Genomic DNA, 22,150 nt, shown 5'->3' with positions numbered 1-22,150 from the left:
GCCTTGATGGGGAGCTCAATACCTCCTGGGACAGTCCAGTTCAGTCCAGTCTTGCCTGGCTTCAAGGGAAGACAAAGATCCTAGGGCCTGGCTGGCAGGTCTAAAGGAGGAAGCCCAGCACCTCCTTAACAGGGAACTCAGTGTTGCTGGATCTGGGACAAGAAATTAGGTTCAAGAAGGAATCGTCAGCTCATGAACCTGCTCACCAGACTCCACACACACACACATAGCCTGCTTCAGAGCTACATAGCCGACTGTCACTGCCTGCCTGGATCCAGGTGGAACAGTACAAGGGCAATATTTTATTTATATGTCGTGCATATTTATTAAGGAGAGGTAAATAAATTAGCACCCTGCCATCTGCAACCACCAGCCTACGCTAAGTTTCTTCCCTCCTCTGCCACCTTGGGAGGGGCCATACCAGCAAAGCCCTGGTCCTGGCAAAAAATGGGCTCCTTTCTCAGAATGATTTTCTCCAGGGTTGGAGCCGCCATGGAATTACAATTTTTCTGAGAAAATGGACACAGGGTACTACTGTAGGCCATTTCCCAAGAGCTGATCTCCACACACCCCCTGACCCCAGCAAGCCTGGGAGGTGGGCATATTTTCATCCTTGTTTTATAGATGAAGACAAGGAAACTCAGAGACATTAGGTCACTTGCCTAGGGTTACAGAGCAAGTGAGTGGAGAGGCTGAGCTCAAGCCAGGGAGCTCCAAAGAGTTCCACAGTGTGCAGGGGAGAAAGGCCAGAGCAGGAGGTGACTACGTTCCCGGCTCTGAAGACAGTTGCCCCAGGACTCACGCTGGTCCCTTCACTTTCCTGACCCTTCTCTGTCAGATGGGAAAGTAAAACACAATAGGACAAACAGAAAGTAAAACACAGGGCTGTATGGAGGATCAAATTGCCACCCAACCTGAGGGGCCTTCGTGCCCACCATGGAAGCTCCGACTCCCCTGCTGAGGGGCTCAGACAGACCCTACCCCTGCCCCAGTCTGCCATGTGACTCTGGGAACACCAAGGAACTCTCAGAGCCTTGGCCTTCTCCTCCGTAAAATGGAAAAACCACTGGGCAGGGAAGGGAGCAGGCTGTGAGGAAGAGGATCTCACAGGTGTGGAAAGGCTTGTAAAATGCAGGTCTGGTGGGAGGTAGGCAGTGGGCTAGGGTCAGGGACCCTGGGGAGGAAGGAACCCAGAATGCCAAATGGTGCTACAAAGCCCAGAGAGGGGTTGTTGCCCAGGGTCACAGCACAGCAGTCATGGCCCTCATGAGCCTTAGACCATCCGTCTCCCACGTCACGGAGACAGAGCCCAGAGCACTGAGCCCTGCATCTCCCAAGCTCAGCCTAGATCTGAATCTTTTATGAAGCCTCATAAATCTCCCGGAATCGCTCCTGCCCAAGCCCACAAGCCCTGCCTCACTGCCTCTGCCTCCCTGCAGGGACTTTTCATTAAATTAAGTGCAGAATCCGACACAATTGCTTTTGATTTTCCCTGAGGGGCCACTGGCCACCTCCCTCCAGGGAGCCTATGGGGCCAGAGCTGCTGCAGAGTGCTCGCACACACCCCCATACAAACGTCATAGAGATTTCTAGATAAAATACTATTTTTTAAGCTGATTTTCTATCTTCAGAGCTGACTAGTAAGCCCCTACTAGGTGCCAGCAAAACCTCCAAATAGCCCCAGGAGGCAGAATCAGCCCACATCACACAGAAGGATAGTTCAGAGCAAACACGGGCCCATCAGACCCCCAAATCTGGGGCCGAGTGTGGTGGGGGGAACTAGTGATGTGTGGACCCAGCCTGTCCTAGGGCCGCTGTCAGAGGGAACAGGTGGGAGCCCCAGAAAGGAGACAGGTTGCCAGGCAGCAGCTCCGGGGCATTCTAGAACAAGCAAATCTCACCTTTTGACTTTCTTCATAAGGGGGAGCAGCAGTCAGAGCAGCTAGTTCAACCAGGTACCTACTGTGTGCCAGGCACTGCAAAGGCTTCCCATGACTCTCAAGAGATCCAAACATCTCCCCTCCACATGCCAGGACTGCTGGCCTCACCCCATTCCACTCTCCCGCTCTCCCCCTGCAATGCCGCCACACTGGCCTCCAGCCCTCAAACATGCAGAGCGTGCCCAAGGCCTTTGCCCTCACTGTTCCTTCCACCTGGAATCTTCCTCTCCCAGCTCCTCCCTTAACTGGTCCCAACACAGGTTATCTCCTCCAGAAGGCCCTCCCTGACCACCCATCACCCTCTTTCATCTCAGTCCCTCTTGTCACAGGGGTAGCTCTTTTCCCCAGGGACTCTGATTTATCTCTTATTTATTTCTCTACAAGTTCACAGCTTTCTCCCCTGTTCCATTAGGACAAAACCTGTCTTATTTACTACTGTATCCCGACACTCAGAACACTGGCTGGCACATGGCAGGTCATAGTTAAACAACCACAGAATGAAAGGAGAAAGGAAGGAATCACGCTACACAGGGTCTGAATGCCAGGGCCAAGACAAGGGCAGGAGGGAGGCAGCAAGTGCCTGTGGTTTGGGCAAGAGGATGACAGCCCTCCCCTCCCCACCAGAAGTTGGTTTCCTCCATGGAAAGTGCTGGGGGAGAGGGGTTACGGGAGGAGGTGGATTCCCAGAGGGAGTGGGGAAGCCTGGTGGGGTACGGAAAGGGAGAAATGGCCTGGAACGGAAGGAACAGCAACCCTCCAGGAGACTACACAGCCATTAAAAATGACAAGTGTAAGAAACAACATCTGCAGGGGGGAAAAGCCCACGCAGAATTACATCAAGGCTGATGACAACCACAGGAAAGCTGAGTCTTACCGCAGCCTCACTGATACAACAGTAGAAACAACCTGGCTACCCAGCCATGGGGAGCAGGTAAATAAACTGCCTGGTACAGACATCCCAGGGGACATCCTGCAACTGATCCTATAAAACTAAGCAAAGCAAAAACCAAACAAACAAACAACCATAAAATGGTTGGGTTCTACATAAAATGTCAGATGATCTCAACAAAAATAGTGGGAAAAAAGACTGGAAGGAAATACACCCAAGTTATCCCTGGACAGCGGGCTGATGGAGGATGATTTTCATTTTCTTCTTGGTTTTTCTTTCCAAAATAGCTTACATTTAATAATAATTGCATATTTAATCAGAGAGAAAATAACTTACTCTAAAAGGATACTCTCGGTGTGTGCCTGGGTGGCTCAGTAGGTTAGGTGTCTGACTCTTGATTTCAGCTCAGGTCATGACTTCGGGGCAGTGAGATCTAGCCCCCTATCAGGCTCTACGCTGGATATGGAATGTACTCGAGAGTCCCTCTCCCTCTGCCCCTCCCCCTGCTTGTGCTAGCTCTCTTTCTCTCTCAAATAAATAAAATAAAACCTTAAAAAAAAAAAAGTTACTCTTTTTAATGATAGCAAGAAGCTAGAGAAATGTGTACATATTAGTGCTGTATGGAGAAGGAGGGGCTTTGCAAAATTGTTTTTTAACTGATATTACTGTGTTTAATTATTTAAACTAGTTCAAACACCCAGTGAACATTTTATAAGTGTTATCTCTTTTAACTGGAGACAGAAGAAGGATGAACCCTGAAACTGGTCAACAGGAGGGCTAAGAAATGAGTGCTAGCTCAGGCATTGAGTGGGGCAAAGCTCTTCTCTCTGGGCCTAGGTCTCCCAGACTGTAAGATGGCATCAACTACCCCATTGTTGTTGTAGAACCCAAGCCTCGATAGAAAAGGGTGCACCTGTGCCCAGCACTTAGTAGATGCTCAGTAAATGCTGCCTTCTGCCCTCCAAGTAAGGGAGATCCCAACCCAGGATCCCAGGGTCCTTCCAACTACTTTAGCTTAAGGTGGGCAGGGACTGGTCCTCAAATCCTTTTGATCTCATATCCTATGTGTATCAAAATGCCTGTGCATTCTTATGCAATAAAATACACATTATTTATGACTTACCCATGTGTTACCATGTCTACGTATCACTCACATTATAAACACAGACAAAACTAGAAAAAACCTAAAATGTGTTAGAAAACAAATGTAAACTGAAGCTCTTATTAATTTTTTCCATCTCTTTCCCCAAGAGACCGTCCTGGGTGAGGAACCCCCAGCCCACTCTGGAGACCACCAGCTGAGCCCCTGGATGGCAGAGACCCTTGAGGTCTCTGTTAGCATATAGTGTCCACAAACCGCCAGCACTTAGTCAAGAGTTTCTGAGGGACGTCTGTGGTTCAGGCTGGTTTAACTCCTCAAGAAACAAAACAGTCAAAGGAAAACCACTCAAACCAGAGTCTGACCCCTCGGGTCTGAGGAACCCTGACCTCCTGTGGGACTCTGCACTCTCCCTCTCTCTGGACAGTCTCCCCACCTAGAATCTGAGGGAGCTGGACCAACTGGCTGCTCAGGGAGGCTTCTCTCTGCTGTCCTTAGGCATTAGCCCCTAGAGCCCCTTCCCACCCACGTGAGGGAGGCAGCCTCTCCCAGGAGGCTGGGAGGCCACAGTGATTTATACCCTCCCAGGGCCAAGCCTCACTATAAAATACAGCTGTCCCCACCCTGCTTGTCCCCTAGGACTCCTGCCAACCACAGCCAGCTGCCCATGAACCCCCACACATAAACCTTGAGGCCCAGTTCCATCAGCACAAAAGGCAAGCAGTAAATTTGAGGCCCCCGGGTCTCTGACAGTGAAGCTTCCTGGGAGAATACATCTTTCACCCTAGGATAAATTATCCTTGCTGGACTAGAGAGGGGAAGCATTTTGTTCATACAGTTGAAAAATGGTTGTTCAAAGGGCACCCCTATATGGGTTCCCCAGCTGGGCTGCCAGCTCCCAGGGCTATCCATCCAGGGGTCTCCAGCACAGACACCTCTCAGCAGATCTCTCATACTCAGCCCCCTACAATCCACCCCTGCCAGCTCCCTAGCTCAGGGAAGGGCACCAGCATAACCCCCCAGGCCAGGCAGAACCCCAGCCAGGAAACTCTGAGTGCCATTGAGGCCCAGGCTTCCACATCTGTCCACTGCCACATCCATTCTGCCATATATGTCCCTCTGCTCTGGGCTTGCAGTCTCCCCTCTGTGGAGCAGCAGGCCACAGGCCAAACAAAAGCCACCATCTAGCCCTGGGACCTTGAAAATGCCAACCCACCTCAAATTTTGTTTTCCTCTTTTGCAAAATTACACGAATCCCAAAGGGCAGTACAAATCTGAACAGCCATTTTGGAGAGCTGGGTGGCACCGGGTGCTGAGAACCGTTTGTTTCTCAACCCTGGGGTCTTGGGGCCTTAAGTTCCTCTTCAAAAAGTACAAGTGTTTTGGGGGCGCCTGGATGGCTCAGTGAGTTAAAGCCTCTGCCTTCGGCTCAGGTCATGATCCTGGGATCCTGGGTTCAAGCCCCACATCGGGCTCTGCTCTGCAGGGAGCCTGCTTCCCCCTCTCTCTGCCTGCCTCTCTGCCTACTTGTGATCTCTCTCTGTGTCAAATAAATAAATAAAATCTAAAAAAAAAAAATTACGAATGTTTTAATCCCTCCTCGTTAGGGACAGCAGATCTCATGATAAAAGAGCAAGGTGCAGAAGTATGTGATAGTATGCCGCTATTTGTGCATAAAGAAGGAAAAGGGTATGTAGGCAAAGTGCTAGGAACAGGTGACCGAGTTCCCTTTGGCCAAAGGGGTGGGGGCTCAGCAAATGGGAGCAGAGGTTTGAGAAAGACCACTAATGTGGTCATAAGTTTTTCATCTGAGCCACGTGACCCCTGAGTCCTCATGCCAGTCTGCCCCTGATGGACAGTTGGTTTTATTTCCTTTTCCCTCCATGACCACCACAGCGAAATGTCCCTGTCCATGATGCTTTATGCATCTGTGCTAGATTTGTTTCTCTAGACTAGAAAATACTCATCACACTTAGAAACGGAATAGCTGGGTCAAAGGGGGTAAGTGCTTTTCAAATTGCTAGATAATTTGTCAAACTGTCCTCCTATTCACCTCCCCTTCCTGAAGGTCAGTTTCTCCGTCCCCCGTGATCTCACCAACACTAGACGCTATGGATTTTTTAACTCCCTCTTAAAATGGATACTGTGCTGTTGTTTCTCTGAGGATTTTCCTCGTGCTAACAGAATAATCCCCTAAAATGTCGAGGTTGGCTATCTTTCCATTCACTTTCTGGCCATTTGTGTATCTTCTAGTAACTTCCTGCTTGAATCCATGACATTCCTCCTAGACTGTGTTATCTTTTCTTACTGACTTGCAGGAGATCCTGATATATACACTCAACATTAATCTTTACCTGTAATGTATGCTGTAAATACTTTCCCTCCTGATCTGTGGCTTGTCTTGGAATCTTAGGAACAGTGCCTTTGGTCATATATAACTTTTACATTTTTAGGTAGTTCAATTTTTCAATCCTTTCTTTCATAGTATCTACTTTTATAGTTTCAAGGTCCTCTGATAAGGCTGATAACCCAACCTTGCAGGATTGTTAGGGGGAGTGGAGACAGTGTGAATAAGGTACCCCACAGTATGGAGCAGACCCTCCTAATCTGGTCACTTTGGGGGTCTCCCTGCCTCACCTTGCCTTCCATACCCTAACAACCAGAAGTAGCTTACAGAACACGCCCCGCTCCTGCTTAAAAACACTTCAGCTTCCTAAAGAGGACGAAGTTCAGACTCCTTTAGGGGCTGAGTTCAAGGTCGTGAACACAAACACCACTAAGGTTGAGCAAGTGAGTGAAGGCATCAGTGGCTAGACAGGGAGAGCCGCAAACATACCCCCAGCCTGCAGGCGATAGCAAAAATACAAGTCCAGGGTTACCAGATCCTCTGAAGAAAGCTGCAGATCTATTCATTTTTTTAATATCAAATCCCACCACCCCAACACCGCCCCACACACAGACACTCAAAATTTAAAGACAACCAATTTCTTTATGCCACTGTCATGTCAAGCAAGACCCATGTGTGACCAGGGTGTAGCCATCTCTTCCCTCACAATGTGTCTGCAGCCTGAATCGTGCCCATCACCCCCCCCCACACAGAGCATGCAGCCGACATGCCAGCCACACTGTACAACTGTGTCCACACCAGGTTCTTCCCGACTCTGCGCTTTTGCACACACTGATGTCTTGGCCTTAAGTGCCCTTCTCTTCCTGGCCACTCACACTTGCTCTTTTAAACTCAGGTCACAGGTTATCACCAATTCCCCAACCCCAGGCAGAATTCCACACCCCTTCCCTGAGTGCCCCATTGCCTATGACTCCTGGAACCAGAATTCCAAAAGAAGCAGCCAGGTGTCACAGAAGGAACCCTAGTTTGGGAGAAAGGCACTCCTGGGGTAAAAAATCCTGCTTTGCCACTTCCTAGGAGTGCATCCTTGGGCAAGTGACTTAACCTCTGTGCCTCAGGTTCCCAAATGTGAGATGGAGATAACAAGACCTACATGCAGATCAGGTTTCCAGGAATATAAACTGAAAGGGTATAAGAGAAGTAGCTAGCATGTAGTATGGGGCTTAATAATGAAATTGAAGGATGAAGGAATGAATGAAAAGTATAAATATTTCCTCAGAATGCTTGAACACACCGGTGAGGCATGGTCCTGCTCAGTGAGTAACGAGGCACTGCCCCCACCATGCCTGTCGCCGTCCCACAAGCACACCCTACTGCACAGCTCGCAAAGCCCTTCCCCATCTGTCATCTCTGGAGCCTCATGACAGCTCTCCTGGAGAAAGGTAATACTCCCATTTTATAGAGAAGAAAAGTGAAGCTCGGAAGGGCAAAGCATAGAGGTTTGTTTAGAGAATAGAATGAGGACTCCTGGGTGGCTCAGTCGGCTAAGCATCTGCCTTCAGCTCAGGTCGTGATCTTGGGGTCCTGGGGTCCATGTCACAGACACCCAGCTCAGCCTTTCTCTCTCCCTCGAATAGATAAATAAAATCTTTAAGAAAAAAAGAATGGAATGAAGTGGGGACTGCCCAGTAGGCAGGGAGATGCTGTTCCACTCCACGGGGAACCCTGTGCACACCAAGATCTCAGGCCAAGTCACAGCCCTCTGAGCCCCAACATCCTCGCCACTAGGCCACTGTGAGTGAAGGCTGTGAACACGGTCAGCCCAGAGCCCGTTCACAGGAGATGCTCAGAAAGTTGTGTTCTTCCTTCCCCTTCCTTTCTCTATTTCATGCACCACTCACTTAGTGGGCACCTACTGTATACTGGCCCATAAGCTGGGTGTTGCTGACCGACAGATGGCCTAGACAAGGCTCTTGCCCTTGGAGCTCTGTGTGTAGCAGAGGAGACAGATGAGTGGACATAGTTGTGCTCCAGAAGGGAAGGGGCCAGGACAGAAACATGGTGGGAGATCCTAATTCTGCTATGTTGAGGGGAGGGAGACAAGAGGAAGCTGGCCCTTGGCCTGGCCTGGGGTTGGAACAAAAGGAAAGAATATTTTGCCAGATGGAGGGGAGGGTGGAGAGGCACCCCAGGCAGAGTGGCACCCTGAGCAAATGACTAAGGAGGGAAGAAAGGTTATTAGAACCAGATGGCAAAAGGCCTTGAATACCAGAGGCCTCCAACTCCAAAAGAAACATTGCTTGACCCTTGGGATCTTTGTTTGGATCAGTGTTTAACATTCTGGAGTTGGGAGGTAGCATGTAAAACTCTGGGTTTTTAGCTTCTCTAGAAAAATCAGATCTGGGATGCTGAGCCAGAGCGCCTATAAAGTCTACATTCTCTGTTCCCCAGACTCATTTCACTCCCTTCATCCATAAATATTTACTGAGCAACTACTATGTGTTAGGCAATGTACTGGTTACTGGGGATAAAATGGAGAATAAGAAAGACACAGCCACAGCCTTCATGGCACGTGCATAGTAGTGAGAGAGAAGGGCAACACACAAGGATAGAACATAAGATCAGGCAGTGCAAAATGCTAGAAAGGAAAAGAAAGTTATGGGGCTAAAAAACTGCCATTTCAGATGGGAGGGTCAGGGAAGGCCTCTCTGAGGAGGAGAAAATTGCATAGATCTAAATGAAGTGAGTGAGTCGTGCACAGGCAAGATCCAGCAGAAGGAACAGCAAGGGCAAAGGCCCTGGGGCCTTCTTCACTCATCCTTCGGGTTACTTGCCTTGCCCCTTTGGGCATGTAAGTGTAAGACCCCTCCTGTAAGCAATGGAGCACATGAGAAATGTATAAACAAATGGCAACTACCCCCAATACACGTTTCAGATAAAATACCTCTGACCAGTGGTGAGAGAGACAGAGGAAATAGAGACAATGAATGGAAGACATGGTTTGATTTGTCTCCAATAGGAAGGCAATTTGCTTCATACATGAAACATTAAAACCTGAGCACAGGACAGAGAAACCAAGGGTAGGAGCAGGGAAATCCTCATTTCCTTCTTCACCAGCTGCCTCATCGGCCAAGTCCCGCACAGTGAGAGGCAGGATTTGGGGGAGAAAGAATAAGAATGCTCAAGCTTCCACAATCCTGAAGCTGATTGTTGTTGTTGTTGTTACTGCCGTATTTTGTTTTTTTTCCCAAGCCAACCTGGGCTGCTGCTTTAGAAAGTCAACTGCAAAGGAAACACTTTGGTGGGTTTTCCTTGTTGTCCCCTTCCTAAGCAAAATTAAAGTGTCGATTCCTTGTCTCTTTACCCACAGAGTAGAAGAAAAGGAGGGCATTATTGCTCTAAAGAAGGAAAGGCAAGGGAAAAACAGACCTACAGTCTTCTACCAACCTTCTGGACTGGGGTGGGGGAGGCAATTCTGCCAACCGACATCACAGCCCATGTCACGGGACAGAACTTCCGCCACTCAAAGCTTTATTTGCATTTTTAGAGATACAGGGTAACGTTGGCAATCGGCTCCAAGGTTGACATTGCAGTTATTAAAACCAAACAAAAGGGGCGCCTGGGTGGCTCAGTGGGTTAAGCCGCTGCCTTCGGCTCAGGTCATGATCTCAGGGTCCTGGGATCGAGTCCCACATCGGGCTCTCTGCTCAGCAGGGAGCCTGCTTCCTCCTCTCTCTCTGCCTGCTTCTCTGCCTACTTGTGTTCTCTGTCAAATAAATAAATAAAATCTTTAAAAAAAAAACAAACAAACAAACAAAAGAGACTTTCCCAAGTCTGGCTGGTTCTTCTTAAATTTATCCGGGCCCTCACTACCTGATTTAAGGCAATGAGCAGATGTTTCACAGCAGGAAGTCCATTAGCTCCAGATGCCACCACTTTGTTCAAGACGGGTACACAAATGCACTGGCAAACAAACACACACACACACATGCACGCGTGCACACACACACACACACACAGTACTCAGGGCAACAAACATTCACAAGCTCCCCTTCCAGCACTTGGCATGCCCGCATGGACCATTTGTAACCTCTGCCTGCAGTTCTGACAGAGAGAGGAGCAGCGGGAGTGAGTAGCCAATCAGATCCTGCCCCATCGTCTTTCCGTTGTCTCCTAGGTAACCGGCACAGGGACACATTAGCTAGCTGGGTACCACAGACACAGACACACACACACACACACACACACACACAAGTCCATAATTGCAGGGACACCGGATGTGCCTGTCAGAACCCTAGACAGCTCCCCAGAGCGGCATTCAATGCCTTTGGTCCCTGCCTGTCTGGCAGCCTCAGCCCCTACAGCTTTCCCACCTCCGCTCCTTTACTCGTGCCATTCCTCTGCCTGGCGTGCCTCTCCCCACTGCCATCTCCATCAGTCAAAACCTTGCTCTTCTTCAGAGCCAGCCCAAGTCTTTGGTCAAGAATTCCAAAGGTTCCCAACACAGAATAAAATCCACACTCCTTCCCCTACAGAGATCAGGCCTTTCATGATCTGCCCCTAGCCTCACTGCTCATCACTCTCCCTCTCCCTCGCTCTTTGCTTTTCCTCCAACGGGTCAGATTGGTCCTCTCTGTACTACGTCCTGCAGACCAGGGCTTTTCCTGGTATTTGCCGTTCCCTCGCCTACTAGTTCTGCCTTCTGCTCTTGGCATGCCTGCACCTTCCTCCTCTTAGTCTCAGCTCAAAAGTCACCTTTCAGAGAGGCTTTCCCTGACCACCCTTGGCTACCCTATCTAGAGAAGTCCCCTCCCCAGGACTCTCCACAACACTACCCTTTGCTCTTCTGTAACCCTCATCTCACCTGAGACTCTAGAACTGTCCCATTCCTATTTATATTTCCTTGTCCTCTGACTCCCCTCCCTAGAATGTGAAGTCTGTTACAGCACGGTCTTTGTCTTGTTCATGGCCATATCCCCAGCCCCCAGAACAGGGCCCAATAAATATTTGTTGAATGAATAAAAAGTGATTTCCTCCTCACTGCTCCTGTATTTCCCCATCTCTCTAATAAGACGAGATGACTTCTATTAACCCTCCTGGCTCACATTCCAAGAGTCCATTAGAGAGCAGAAAGGACTGGCATAAGGAGGAAAATTAATCAGGCCACACCACGGGAAGGATCTGCCAGTGGAGAGCTGACCTGCCCCGTGCTGCCACAGCCCCCTCCTCCGAGCAGCCTGCCCACTCAGAATTGTCGGTGCCTTTGACTTCACATTCTTCAAGCACTGGGCACCTTGAACTTCTGCTATCTGAGGGACGGGGGGCAACTCAAAGCTGAGGACTGGATTTCATTTTTTGGATCCCACACAGGAACCAGCAAGAGCCTGGGAATTGGGGGGGGGGGGTGCGGGGGAGTCCTCTGGAAGCATTTACTGCAGTGAAGAGAGGAAAAAAATGTGTCACTGTCTACAGGACCACAAACATCAAGGTGGAATGTCATTAGAACAAAAGTTGCACACGCACACACACAGGAACTCAGAAACATCATGAAGCTAGAATCAGAGTTCCCCAATCCCACTGGCTGCCTGAGTCACTCTTCAATGGACATGACTACTTCAGGTTCCCAAAACTGCAGAGTGATCTGGACACGTGTGCTGTGCAAGTGTGCAGGGAGCACAATGGGGAGCAAACCCACACTTGGGGTCAGCCTCCTTGGGGAAGGCCGGATGGTGGATTCAAGAAGCCACATACCCGATTGGATCCCCCAACCCTAGCTTGGGAGATCCTGAAGGTGGCTGCTCATAACCCAGAAATCCACCCTGAGTCCTGAGTTACTCCAATGACCAATGCACCAGCTCATTTCCTCAAATATAAAGTTAAAGCAGATGTAAAGATCAAGAAAGGAACAGCAGGATTCCCGTTTCTTGAGTATCTACTATGTACTAGGCTTTATACTAAAATCTGTTAACACTGATTCCTCAAGACCTCCCTGCAAGGTTATGCTTCCCACTTTATGGACTGGATGGGGGTGGGGAGGACTGAAGCCCAGAAGAATTAAGTAGTATGCCTAAAGTCACAAAGCTGGCAAGTGGAGAGGCCTAAGTCCAGGATAGGAGTCTGGTCTTCTTTACCCAGGGCCTTAAATGATACCACAGAATAAGCAGGTAAGCGGCTTTTATCTGAAATGTCCCTCCCGCTGACTCTTCGCTGAGGATACCAAGTCCGTATCCCTGTCTCTGAGTCTCTCTCTCTGTCACACTTAGGCTTTACTGACCTCCCACCATGAGCCTCTTATCAAGCTGGACACACATATCAAAGCTTCTCATTTGAGATCCACCCCACAGGAACCAGTGTTCCTGTGGCCCAGAGAAAGCCAGGGATTTTGTCTTTTTAAAATAGTAATTTCCTGCCAGCGCGGGTGGGTGCACCAGCCACCCTTTGATTTAGTGCTGAGCTCAAGGATCAATCTCAGTAAGATTTTCCAAGGAAAACTCAAATGCTGGGTACCTTCTGGCACTGACGAAGGGAGAAGTAGCCTCCTCTCATAAGATGTGGCCAGTAACAGGCAAAATGATTGTAGATATCCCAAGACCCACATGCCTCACACATGTCCTATGTGAGCCTCGTGGATACCCGAATGCATCTCAAACATGACACCCACCTCCCTCACACACACATACCACCCACATGCCTCACCCATGCCCCCCCACACAACATATACACATGTGGTGGGGGTGGGGAGTGTGAACCAGGAGCAAAAAAGGAACATCCTCTGTCCCAGGACATCACAGCTCCCACTTCAGAGCCTACTCTGGGCTATGAGCAAGGCCAGGCCCAAGACCTCGTTTCATCCCCCTAGGAACCCCACAGGACAAGTGTTAGGCTCTCCCCTTACAGATACAGAGAGAAAGAATGACTTGTCCAAGATCGCAGACCATGCCTGTGGTTTTCTGAAGGGCCAAGCTCAGACTAAACATTGGTCATGGGCACCTGGCTTTGCAAGGTAGCCTTTTCCATCTTCCTCCTCCCTCAGCCCCAGGGAAGGAAACCCGGGAACCCTCTGTGCCCTACAGCTGTCCCATCAGTACCCACTCAGGTTGGAGGAGGAGAGGAAGGTCCTCCCCTTTGCTGGGCAGAGGTAGCAGCCTGCCAGGGTCTTGCGGGCACCAGCTAAGGCCTGAGGAGGGTCTAAACAAGACTCCACCGGCTCTGCTTTCAAGTCCTCTGAACCTAGGGCCCCGTGGAGTAGAGGTTACAGACCTGACTTAACTCTGTGGACATGACATTGCTGTCACCCTCCTCTTCCCCTCCCCCAGACCCCACACAGGAGCTTCTGACCTGGGCTGGAAATGGATCCTTTCCTATGAACTGAGCAGGGCCCAACTTAGGGGGCAGACAGAAAGCGATTGTGGGGGAGGGGGGGGGCGCGTATCGGACACCACCAAAATCTTGTTGGTAACAAAGACCTAGGTTCATATCCCAGCTTCACCACCTACTGGCCGTGTGACCTTGGGCAGGAGGCTTCGTCCCTCTGAGGCTCAGTGTCCTCACCTGGAAAGTGGAAAGAATGACAGCGCCCTCCTGAGGGGGTGGCTGTGAAGGTTAAACACGGGAGCAGATGCGCTCCAGGGTGCCAGCAGATCCGCCATTATGCCCCCCTAAGTGAGCAGAGAGTGGGCGGCTGCCGTTCCCACCTCACTCTAACCCTGACTCACAGTACTAGCAATTCCTAACTAGCACCGAATCCGAACTTTCCTCAGCAGTGCCAGGGCTTGGGCGCGGGTCCTTCCTCCTCGCTCCACCACCGCGGTTCCGACAACAGGTACAGGGTTGGAGCAGCCCCAGAGGCGCCCTGGCGGAGGGGGCTGCGCCGCAGCGCTGCGGCAGGGCCAGGCCGGGGCCGGGGTTCGGGTCAGTGCGGCCAGATCTACCCCCAACCCCCGCACCCTTTCCCGCCTCCCGCCTCTCGCCTCTTTGCAACTTTGACGAACTGCAGACCATGGGGTCGGCGCGGGGGTCCTGCCGGGGGTGTAAAGGAAAGTTGGGTCCCGGCGACTGCAGCGATGGGATCCGAAGTGTCCCCCGCCCAGAGCACCCGCACATTCCGACCCCGGCAAACTCGCCGGGCGCAGGAAGGCACGTGGTGGCCGCGCCAGTCAGGGCTCGCTCCGGAAACGGGACTCGCGAGTGGGTCCGGGGCTGCGCCCTCGAGGGTTCAGAGTCTGCGCTCCAGTCTCTAGCGGCCGCCCTGCCCCGGTCCCACCTCCGCGCGCCCTGCGGAGCGCCCCCGCAGGTTTCCCCGGCCGGGCTCCGCTCCGCACCTCGTGTCCTGCGGTGACCCCGCAAGCTCAGCGCCTCGAACGCGGCCGCCTGCCCTTCGCCTCCCGCGGAGACCCTCAGCCGGCGCCCCTCAGCCCCCGGCCAGCTTGGCGCTCGGCCCGCCCTCCTTGCCTCGCGCCGCGCCGGTGGTCACCGGCCTGGGCAGCGGCCGCGTCCTACCTTCGTCCGGCAGCCGCTGCAGGCAGAGCGCAAGGTTCCTCCGCCAGCCCCGCATCCCCGCGGCCGCCCTGCGGCCCGGCCCGGCCTCGCCAGCCCGGCCCCGGCCACGGCCCCGGCCCCGGCCCCGGCCCCGCCCCCGCCGGGCCAGGCGGCGCAGCGCAGCGCTGGGGAGGGCCGCGGGCCCGGGGCGCGGCGGGCATGGGCGGCCGCCGAGGGTCGGGGGGTGCCCAGGCGGCCGCCAGGCGCTCCGCTCGGCTCGCGAGCCCGCGGCTGAGCAGCGACGCTCCCCGAGAGCGCGCGCTTTCCTCGGCGCTGGGGGGCGGGGCGGCGGGCGACGGGCGGGCTGGCGGCGGGCGGGGGACGGGGGGCGGAGGCGGGAGCGGAGAACCAGGCTGGAGGGGGACCCGGCGGGGCGCGAGCGCTCTCGCCCCCGCCGCTCCTCTCCCACGGGTCCCACCGCCGGCATTTCCAGGCTTCCCACCCCTGCGCTCTCCAAGTCACAGCCTAACAACGCTAATCACCGCCAATTAGCCGATGAATAAATGAGTGAAACAATGAATGCGTTAAATAAATGGAAAAGTGCGTGGATGAGTGAAGAATCGGGTGTATAGATGAGCAAGAAAATGAGTGCCTGAATGAATGAATGAGTTAGTGCACTGATGAATGAGAAAATTAATGACCAAATAAATGGGTGAAGGAATATGTAAATAAGTGACTAAGGGAATAAATGAATGAATCAGTGAATCAATGAGTGACTGAGTGCATCTTGGCGTCAGACCGGTGAGATGCTTCACAGAAGGCCTCACCCCTGCCCTGGGAGGGAGGCCTTTGGGTGGCATCTTGCAAAGGAGACAGGGGAGGCCCCGTGAGGGCAGGGCCTGTCCCTGGACTCAGAGCAAAGGCTGAGGCCAACAGGAAGGTCAGTCTGTGTGCAGGCTTTGTCTACTGGACACAATTACAGTTGCCCTCCATCTACCTGGCAGCCGTAGAGCTCACCAGGTCTCAGAGATTCTGGAAAGAACAGCCAGGGAAGGGGCACAAGAGGGTCCTATCCTCAGAAGTCAGATTTGCTTCCTGTATGGGAATGGGGAGGAGGGGAAGGGGAAGATGGGTGTGTAATCCAGGCAAAGGAGTACTACACTGCCATAAAAAAGGAGAACATTCTTTCAAAGATGACAAAATGAAGAACAGTATTTATAATATGTGCAGAAAACAAGAAGGAAGGCTCTACACTCATACTTGCTCAAGTATGTGGAAAATTATCTCTAGTGGAAACACTGGTCCCTTCCAGAATGGGAATCACATGACCAAGAGCAGGTGGGAGAGACTCACTTTTCACTGTGCCTCTTGAAATTTTGAACCCTGGAAATGCATTATGTAGCCAAAAAATAAGCTAAATTTTTAAATAAAGTTTCACAACAATATTTTTTAAAATATCTATCCCTCAGTAAAAGCTGTTTCCTCCCTGGCCAAACAAGTCAGCCTATTTGCCTGGATATCCTCTCTCCCACATCTAGCTCAGAGAGGGAGAGGGCGTTCATGGTCATCAGCAGAGCCAAATATGAATATGGTGGTCAGTGCAGAGCACCTTCTACCCTTTGTGAATGTTGGGAGGAAAACAAACATCCTCTATTTGAATTCTGGGTTTGTCAGTTTTTAGCTGTGTATCTTTGGGCAACTTATCTCTTTTTTTTTGAACCTCACATTCCCCACCTGCAAACCAGAGGCCATCATATTATTCTTCTAGAGTCTGGTAAGGCTGGGGTCAGGTACTTGTATTCCAAAAGGTAGTTCAATGGTGCAACCCCAGGCACCTTGACCCTATCAGTAAAGCCACCTAACCTTTGGCCTTCAGAGGTACCCCTTTTGTAAGGTGAGGGTAACCTTTTTTTTTTTTTTTTAAGATTTTATTTATTTGAGAGAGAGAGAGTGAGCAGGAGCAGAAGGGAGGAGCAGAGGGAAAGAGAGAAGGAGACTCCCCACTGAGCAGGCAGCCTGATGTGGGGCTCTATCCTAGGACACTGGGATCATGACCTGAGCTGAAGGCAGACGCTTAACTGACTGAGCCACCCAGGCACCCCAGAGGGTAAGCTTTTTTTTTTTTTTTAATTTATTTGACAGACAGAGATCACAAGTAGGCAGAGAGGCAGGCAGTGAGAGAGAGAGAAGCAGGCTCCCTGCTGAGCAGAGAGCCTGATGCGGGGCTCAATCCCAGGACCCTGAGATCATGACCTGAACAAAAGGCAGAGGCTTTAACCCACGGAGCCACCCAGGCGCCCCAAGGGTAAGATTTTTATGTGATCTTAGATCCCTAATACTTCAGCAGTGTTGGTATAATTAGCCCTATTTTACAAAGGAGGGCACTGGGGTTCAAAGAGGTTAACTGTCTTACCCAAGGTCACACAGCCAGGAATTGTCAGAACTGGCATTTAAACTGAGATCTGCCCAGCTCCAAGCACCCACAGACAGCGCTGCCCACAGAGACAGGGGATATATTTATCCCCTGTTTGTGCCCCTAAGACCCTCAGATGGGTCATATCCCAGCCCCGTATGAATTCTCAATTATTAATCACTTCACTAAGTACGGCACAGGCCCGAAGGTTAGGGCAAGGGAGGGGCAGATCTGCACTCAGGCCCCAGTCTGCGGAGTGCTGACTCCAGAACTTGTCTTAATGGCTGTGAGATTCTGACAAGGGAGTGAGCCTCCCCAGCAGCAGAATTGTGAATCACTGCTGTCTGCACCCAGATTGATGAGCTCCACAGCCTCGCGGCCTGCTGCTCAGAGGATGACAGGGCAGGGATGGCTGAAGAGAGGGAGGTAAACATACCAGCACCAAGGTCAAGAGGTGCCGGCAGAGGAGGGCAATGAGAAGGGCAGGGCACAGGAGAGGTGCTGCGGTGGCAGGAGAGAGTAAGAAGGGGCACGAGGAGGATGGAGAGCGTGATTGAGAGGAGGGTGTTCCAGTTATCCATTGTTGCAAATCAGGCCACTCTAAACATCAGGGACATAAAACAACCATTGTATTATGGCCATAAACTCTAAGGGTCAGGAATTTGGGCACGGCAGAGGGGCTCTCTCAGCTCCATGATATCGGGGCCTCAGCTTGGAAGATGCAAAGGCCGGGGCTGGAATCATCTGTTGCTTCACACTCTCTGGTGCCTGAGCTGGAATGGCTCAAAGGCTGAGCTCCACGGAGATGGTCGCGCCAAGGGTCTGCCAATGGCCTCTCCATGTGGTCTGGGCTTCCTCACAGCATGGCAACCTAGGGGCTCACAGCAAGGTATACCAGAGCAGGTGTGCCGCTGCTCAAGGGGGAAGCCTCGTTCCCGTTCATAGGCTAGCCTCGGAAATCATCGAGCATCACCGCCTGTTCTCCGTGAGGCAGTCACAAGCCTCCCAAATTCCAGGGAGGTGACATGGACCATCTCTTGTGGGAGGAGAGTTGAAGGATCCAAGTATTTTTGAAACCCACAGAAGGGAGGATATGTGCGAGGAAAGAAGAGGAGGGAGGATAACAGAGCAAGCCCCGGCCACTGGAGAAGAAGAGAAAATGGTCATGTGGAAGAGTCAGAGAAGAAATCCCTTACTGGGAGGAGAGATGAAAGGAGTCATGGTAGTAGGAAGAAAAGGGAAGGGAAGGGAAGGAAGGAACGGGAAGGGAAGGGGAAAGCGGAAGGGAAGCAAAGCCAAGCTGTGTGATTCGATGGGTGGAGAGGTAACATAAGAATAGTAGCAAGAGGGGGCCCTGGGTGGCTCAGTCAGTAAGTGTCTGCCTTCGGCTCTCGTCATGATCCCAGGGTCCTGGGGTAGAGTCCCACATTGGGCGCCCTGCTCAGCAGGGTGCCTGCTTCGGCCTCTGCCTGCTGTTCTCCCAGTTTGTGCTTGCTCTCTTGATCTCTCTGTTTCTCTGACAAATAAATAAATAAAATCATAAAAAAAAAAAGAATAGTAGCAAGAAACATTAACAGCAGCCTGGCCAGGAAGAAGGGCAGTAGGAATGGGAGAGGCCCTTCTACAGTAGGGAGAGGAGGGAGAGACAGTGTGCAAATATGAAGAACAGTATTTGGGGAATAACAGGAAGTAAAAAGTAAAAATGGTAGCAAGTGAGCAGCAGGGGGATGTAATCAGAGGAACAGAAAAAGGAAAAGGAGCAAGAATGGGGGAGATGTGAATTAATGAATGAGAGCGGGAATAGGAGTAATAGGAGGGTATGTGGCAGAGTGGTTTAGGACCTGGAACACTCCAGAACCTTGTACCTGCTTTCAAATCCATCCCAAGCTTCATCTCTGGTGAGTTTCTGAGCTGTGTCTCGGTCTTCGTATCTGTAAAATGGGGATGGCAATCCCAATCACAGCTCCCTGATAAGGTTGTCACAAGGGACGGTGAGTTTGAAGCATTTAGTGCCTGACTCAGAGTGGGGCCAATGTAAGCATTAGATGCCATTCCTAGTTCTATTAATACCCTAGAAATGGGAGAGGTCCCCTGAGCAACAGAAGCAGCAGGGGCTGCCTGTTGGCGAAGTAAGTCCTGCTGACTCAAAGGCCTGCCTGGCCTGTTGCTGAATCTCTGATGACCAGGGTGTGGCCCCTCCTCAACAGCCTAGCTCGCCACCCAGCACACTTGTTTCAAGGTGCCACCCAGCACACTTGGTTCATGGTGCCCCCACCCCATGGCCTCTGAGCAGCTCCCGGGGCAGGAGGTAGGGGGAGGACTGTAAACCCTGCCGTAGGCAGGAACCAAGAACCAAAGCAGGGATAGAACTCAGCCAAGGTCACTCACCAAGGCATGGCAGGAGCCGGGGTGCACCCAGGCTTCCAGGCTCCCCCTCCCAAGGCCCTCAGAGGAGAAAGGGCACCTGTGTGCTTGGTTCCAGGTGGTCAGGGCTGGTACACTAGAACCTTCTTGACTCCCAACTCTGACTGCATTTCATGGGAACCTCACAGCCTTTGGTTGGGAGGGCAGCAAGCACAACCCAATCTGATGACATGTGGGAGCTGAGCAAACCACTGGGGTGCAGAAAGGAACAAATAAGACTTCTCTTTCTCCCTGTTAATAAAGAAAGCAAGCTTTACTGGTATTTAATATATGATTTGAGTGTCGTACATATATTTCATTTGTAAGTATGTACACATTTTGGGGGTACACGCTCCCCAACTGTTTTCCCAAAAGTGTGTGAGACCACAAAAGTTCAGAGAACCCTGGCAAAGATAATCACACTGACAATCCAGCCTGTCAGGGGAAGGTTACGTGCAATCACCCACTAACAATTGCGCTGTAATGACTGCAGGACCCCACCAGGGCTCCAGAAAGCCAGTGTGTTCTGGTTTGACTCCTGAACAGGACCTCACAACTCTGCTTCTCTTTTTCAAATTTGAGTCTGGGACTGGTTTCCATATCATCCCTGAGCTTTTATTCCACTCCTCCCCTGATTATTGTTATCAAACAACCGGTAATCCTCGTTTTCAATACGTCCTTGCCCCTCCAAGAACATTATCCAAATAATCCCAAAGAGACTGTGCGGAAGCAGCATTGAGCACTGGAAAGGAGGACAGCTTCACAGTCCCTCAGGCCTAGCTTCAAATCTCTGCTGCGCTGCTGCCTTCATCCACTCACTGGTTATTTGTTCAGCATCTACTACATGTGAGGCATGACACAAATTCCTTGCTCTTATGCAGCTTATATCCTATGGGGACAGCTTATTTGCTGCATGACCTCAGGGGGTCAGTGTACCTCTCTGAGTGTCATTTACCTATCTGTGAAGCGGGGCTCATAACCTCCAACCTTGCGGGACAGCTGTGATGAGAGGAGGTCTGGGGCCTGGGGCATTTGATGGGAGGCATCTCAGGTGCCTGGGTTCCTGGAAGGGACCTCAGCCCAACCCCCTTATTCTGCAGCTCTTGACAAACGGAGTCGAGAGAGGGGCAAAGACTTGTCCAAGGTCACTCATCCAAGGTGGGGCAGAGCAAGAGCTGGAGTCCAGAGATCTTCTCTTGTTCCTCTTTCCCTGAGTCTGAAGCTGTCTCTGTGATCCAGCCAGGACTGAGGGGAACATCATATTCCTGTGTGGAAAGAAAACACTCTGACTCCAGCGCCTACTTTCACCTTGTGCCAGCCTTCAAAATCCGAAGCCAACCTTTCCCCCTCACTTCACCACCAAGTGGTCATTGCGGGGAAACATCCCCAGTTCCCTTTGAGAAACAGCAGCATCTGTAGTCTCCTCTAGGACTTTCATGGATTCCTGTATCACACTGAAGTCTTTCATCCATTTAGAGTCCTAGAGGAGAACATAGGCAGTAACCTCTTCAACATCGGCCACAGCAACTTCTTTCAAGATACGTCTCCAAAGACAAGGGAAACAAAAGTGAAAATGAACTTTCAGGACTTCATCAGGATAATAAGCTTCTGCACAGCAAATGAAACAGTCAAAACAGGTAACCCACCACAGAATAGGAGAAGATATTTGCAAATGTCGCTATAGACAAAGGGCTGATATTCAAGATCTATAAAGAACTCTTCAAACTCAACACCCAAGGGTGCCTGGGTAGCTCAGATAGTTAAGCGTCTGCCTTCAGCTCAGGTCATGATTCCAGGGTCCTAGGATTGAGTTCCGCATCAGGCTCCCTGCTCAGCGGAGAGTCTGCTTCTCACTCCCCCTCTGCTCCCCTTTCTTGTGCTCTCTCACTCTCTCTGTCAAATAAATAAATAAAAATAAAATCTTAAAAAAAAAAAACCTCAACACCCAAAAAACAAATAAGTCAAAAAATGGGCAGAAGACATGAACAGACACTTCTCCAAAGAAGACATACAAATGGCCAATGGACACATGAAAAAGTTGGTGCACCCACTTTGGAAAATAGTGTGAAGATTCCTCAAAAAATTAAAAATAGAGCTACCCTATGACCCTGCAATTGCACTACTGGGTAGTTACCTCATAAGGCACAGATGTAGTGAAAAGAAGGGCCACATGCATCCCAATGTTCATAGCAGCAATGGCCACAACAGCCAAACCATGGAAAGAGCCAAGATACCTTTCAAGAGATTAATGGATAAAGAAGATGTGGTCCATATATACAATGGAATATGACTCAGCCATCAGAAAGAATGAATGCCCAACTTTTGCATCCACATGGACGGAACTGGAGGGGAATGTGCTAAGTGAAATAAGTCAAGCAGAGAAAGTCAGTTATGATATGGTTTCACTTACTTGTGGATCATAAGGAATAGCACAGAGGACATTAGGAGAAGGAAGAAAAAATGAAGGGGGGGAGTCAGAGGGGGAGACGAACCATGAAACACTATGGACTCCGGGAAACAAACTGAGGGTTTTAGAGGAGAGGGGAGTGGGAGGATGGGTGAGTCTGGTGATGGGTATTAA

General features: G+C 50.9%; 1 protein-coding gene across 4 annotated transcripts in view; it reads right to left on the bottom strand.

The window, feature by feature from the left end:
- The window catches only part of GRIP2 (glutamate receptor interacting protein 2), a 92,023-nt gene extending 77,076 nt beyond the window's left edge, over positions 1 to 14,947 (bottom strand). For 2 of the 4 annotated variants that reach the window (XM_032312098.1, XM_032315056.1), the window contains exon 1: positions 14,775 to 14,947. In XM_032312098.1, the coding sequence (XP_032167989.1) occupies positions 14,775 to 14,829 (55 nt within the window). In that variant the 5' untranslated portion in view covers positions 14,830 to 14,947. The remainder of the gene's footprint in view (positions 1 to 14,774) is intronic. The other 2 variants (XM_032312933.1, XM_032314373.1) reach the window with 1 other exon arrangement.
- Between the last annotated feature and the right edge of the window lie 7,203 nt (positions 14,948 to 22,150).

The sequence above is a fragment of the Mustela erminea genome, chromosome 1 (genome assembly GCF_009829155.1).
Source record: "Mustela erminea isolate mMusErm1 chromosome 1, mMusErm1.Pri, whole genome shotgun sequence".
NCBI classification, from domain to species: domain Eukaryota; kingdom Metazoa; phylum Chordata; class Mammalia; order Carnivora; family Mustelidae; genus Mustela; species Mustela erminea.
This window is presented reverse-complemented; position numbering and strand designations above follow the sequence as displayed.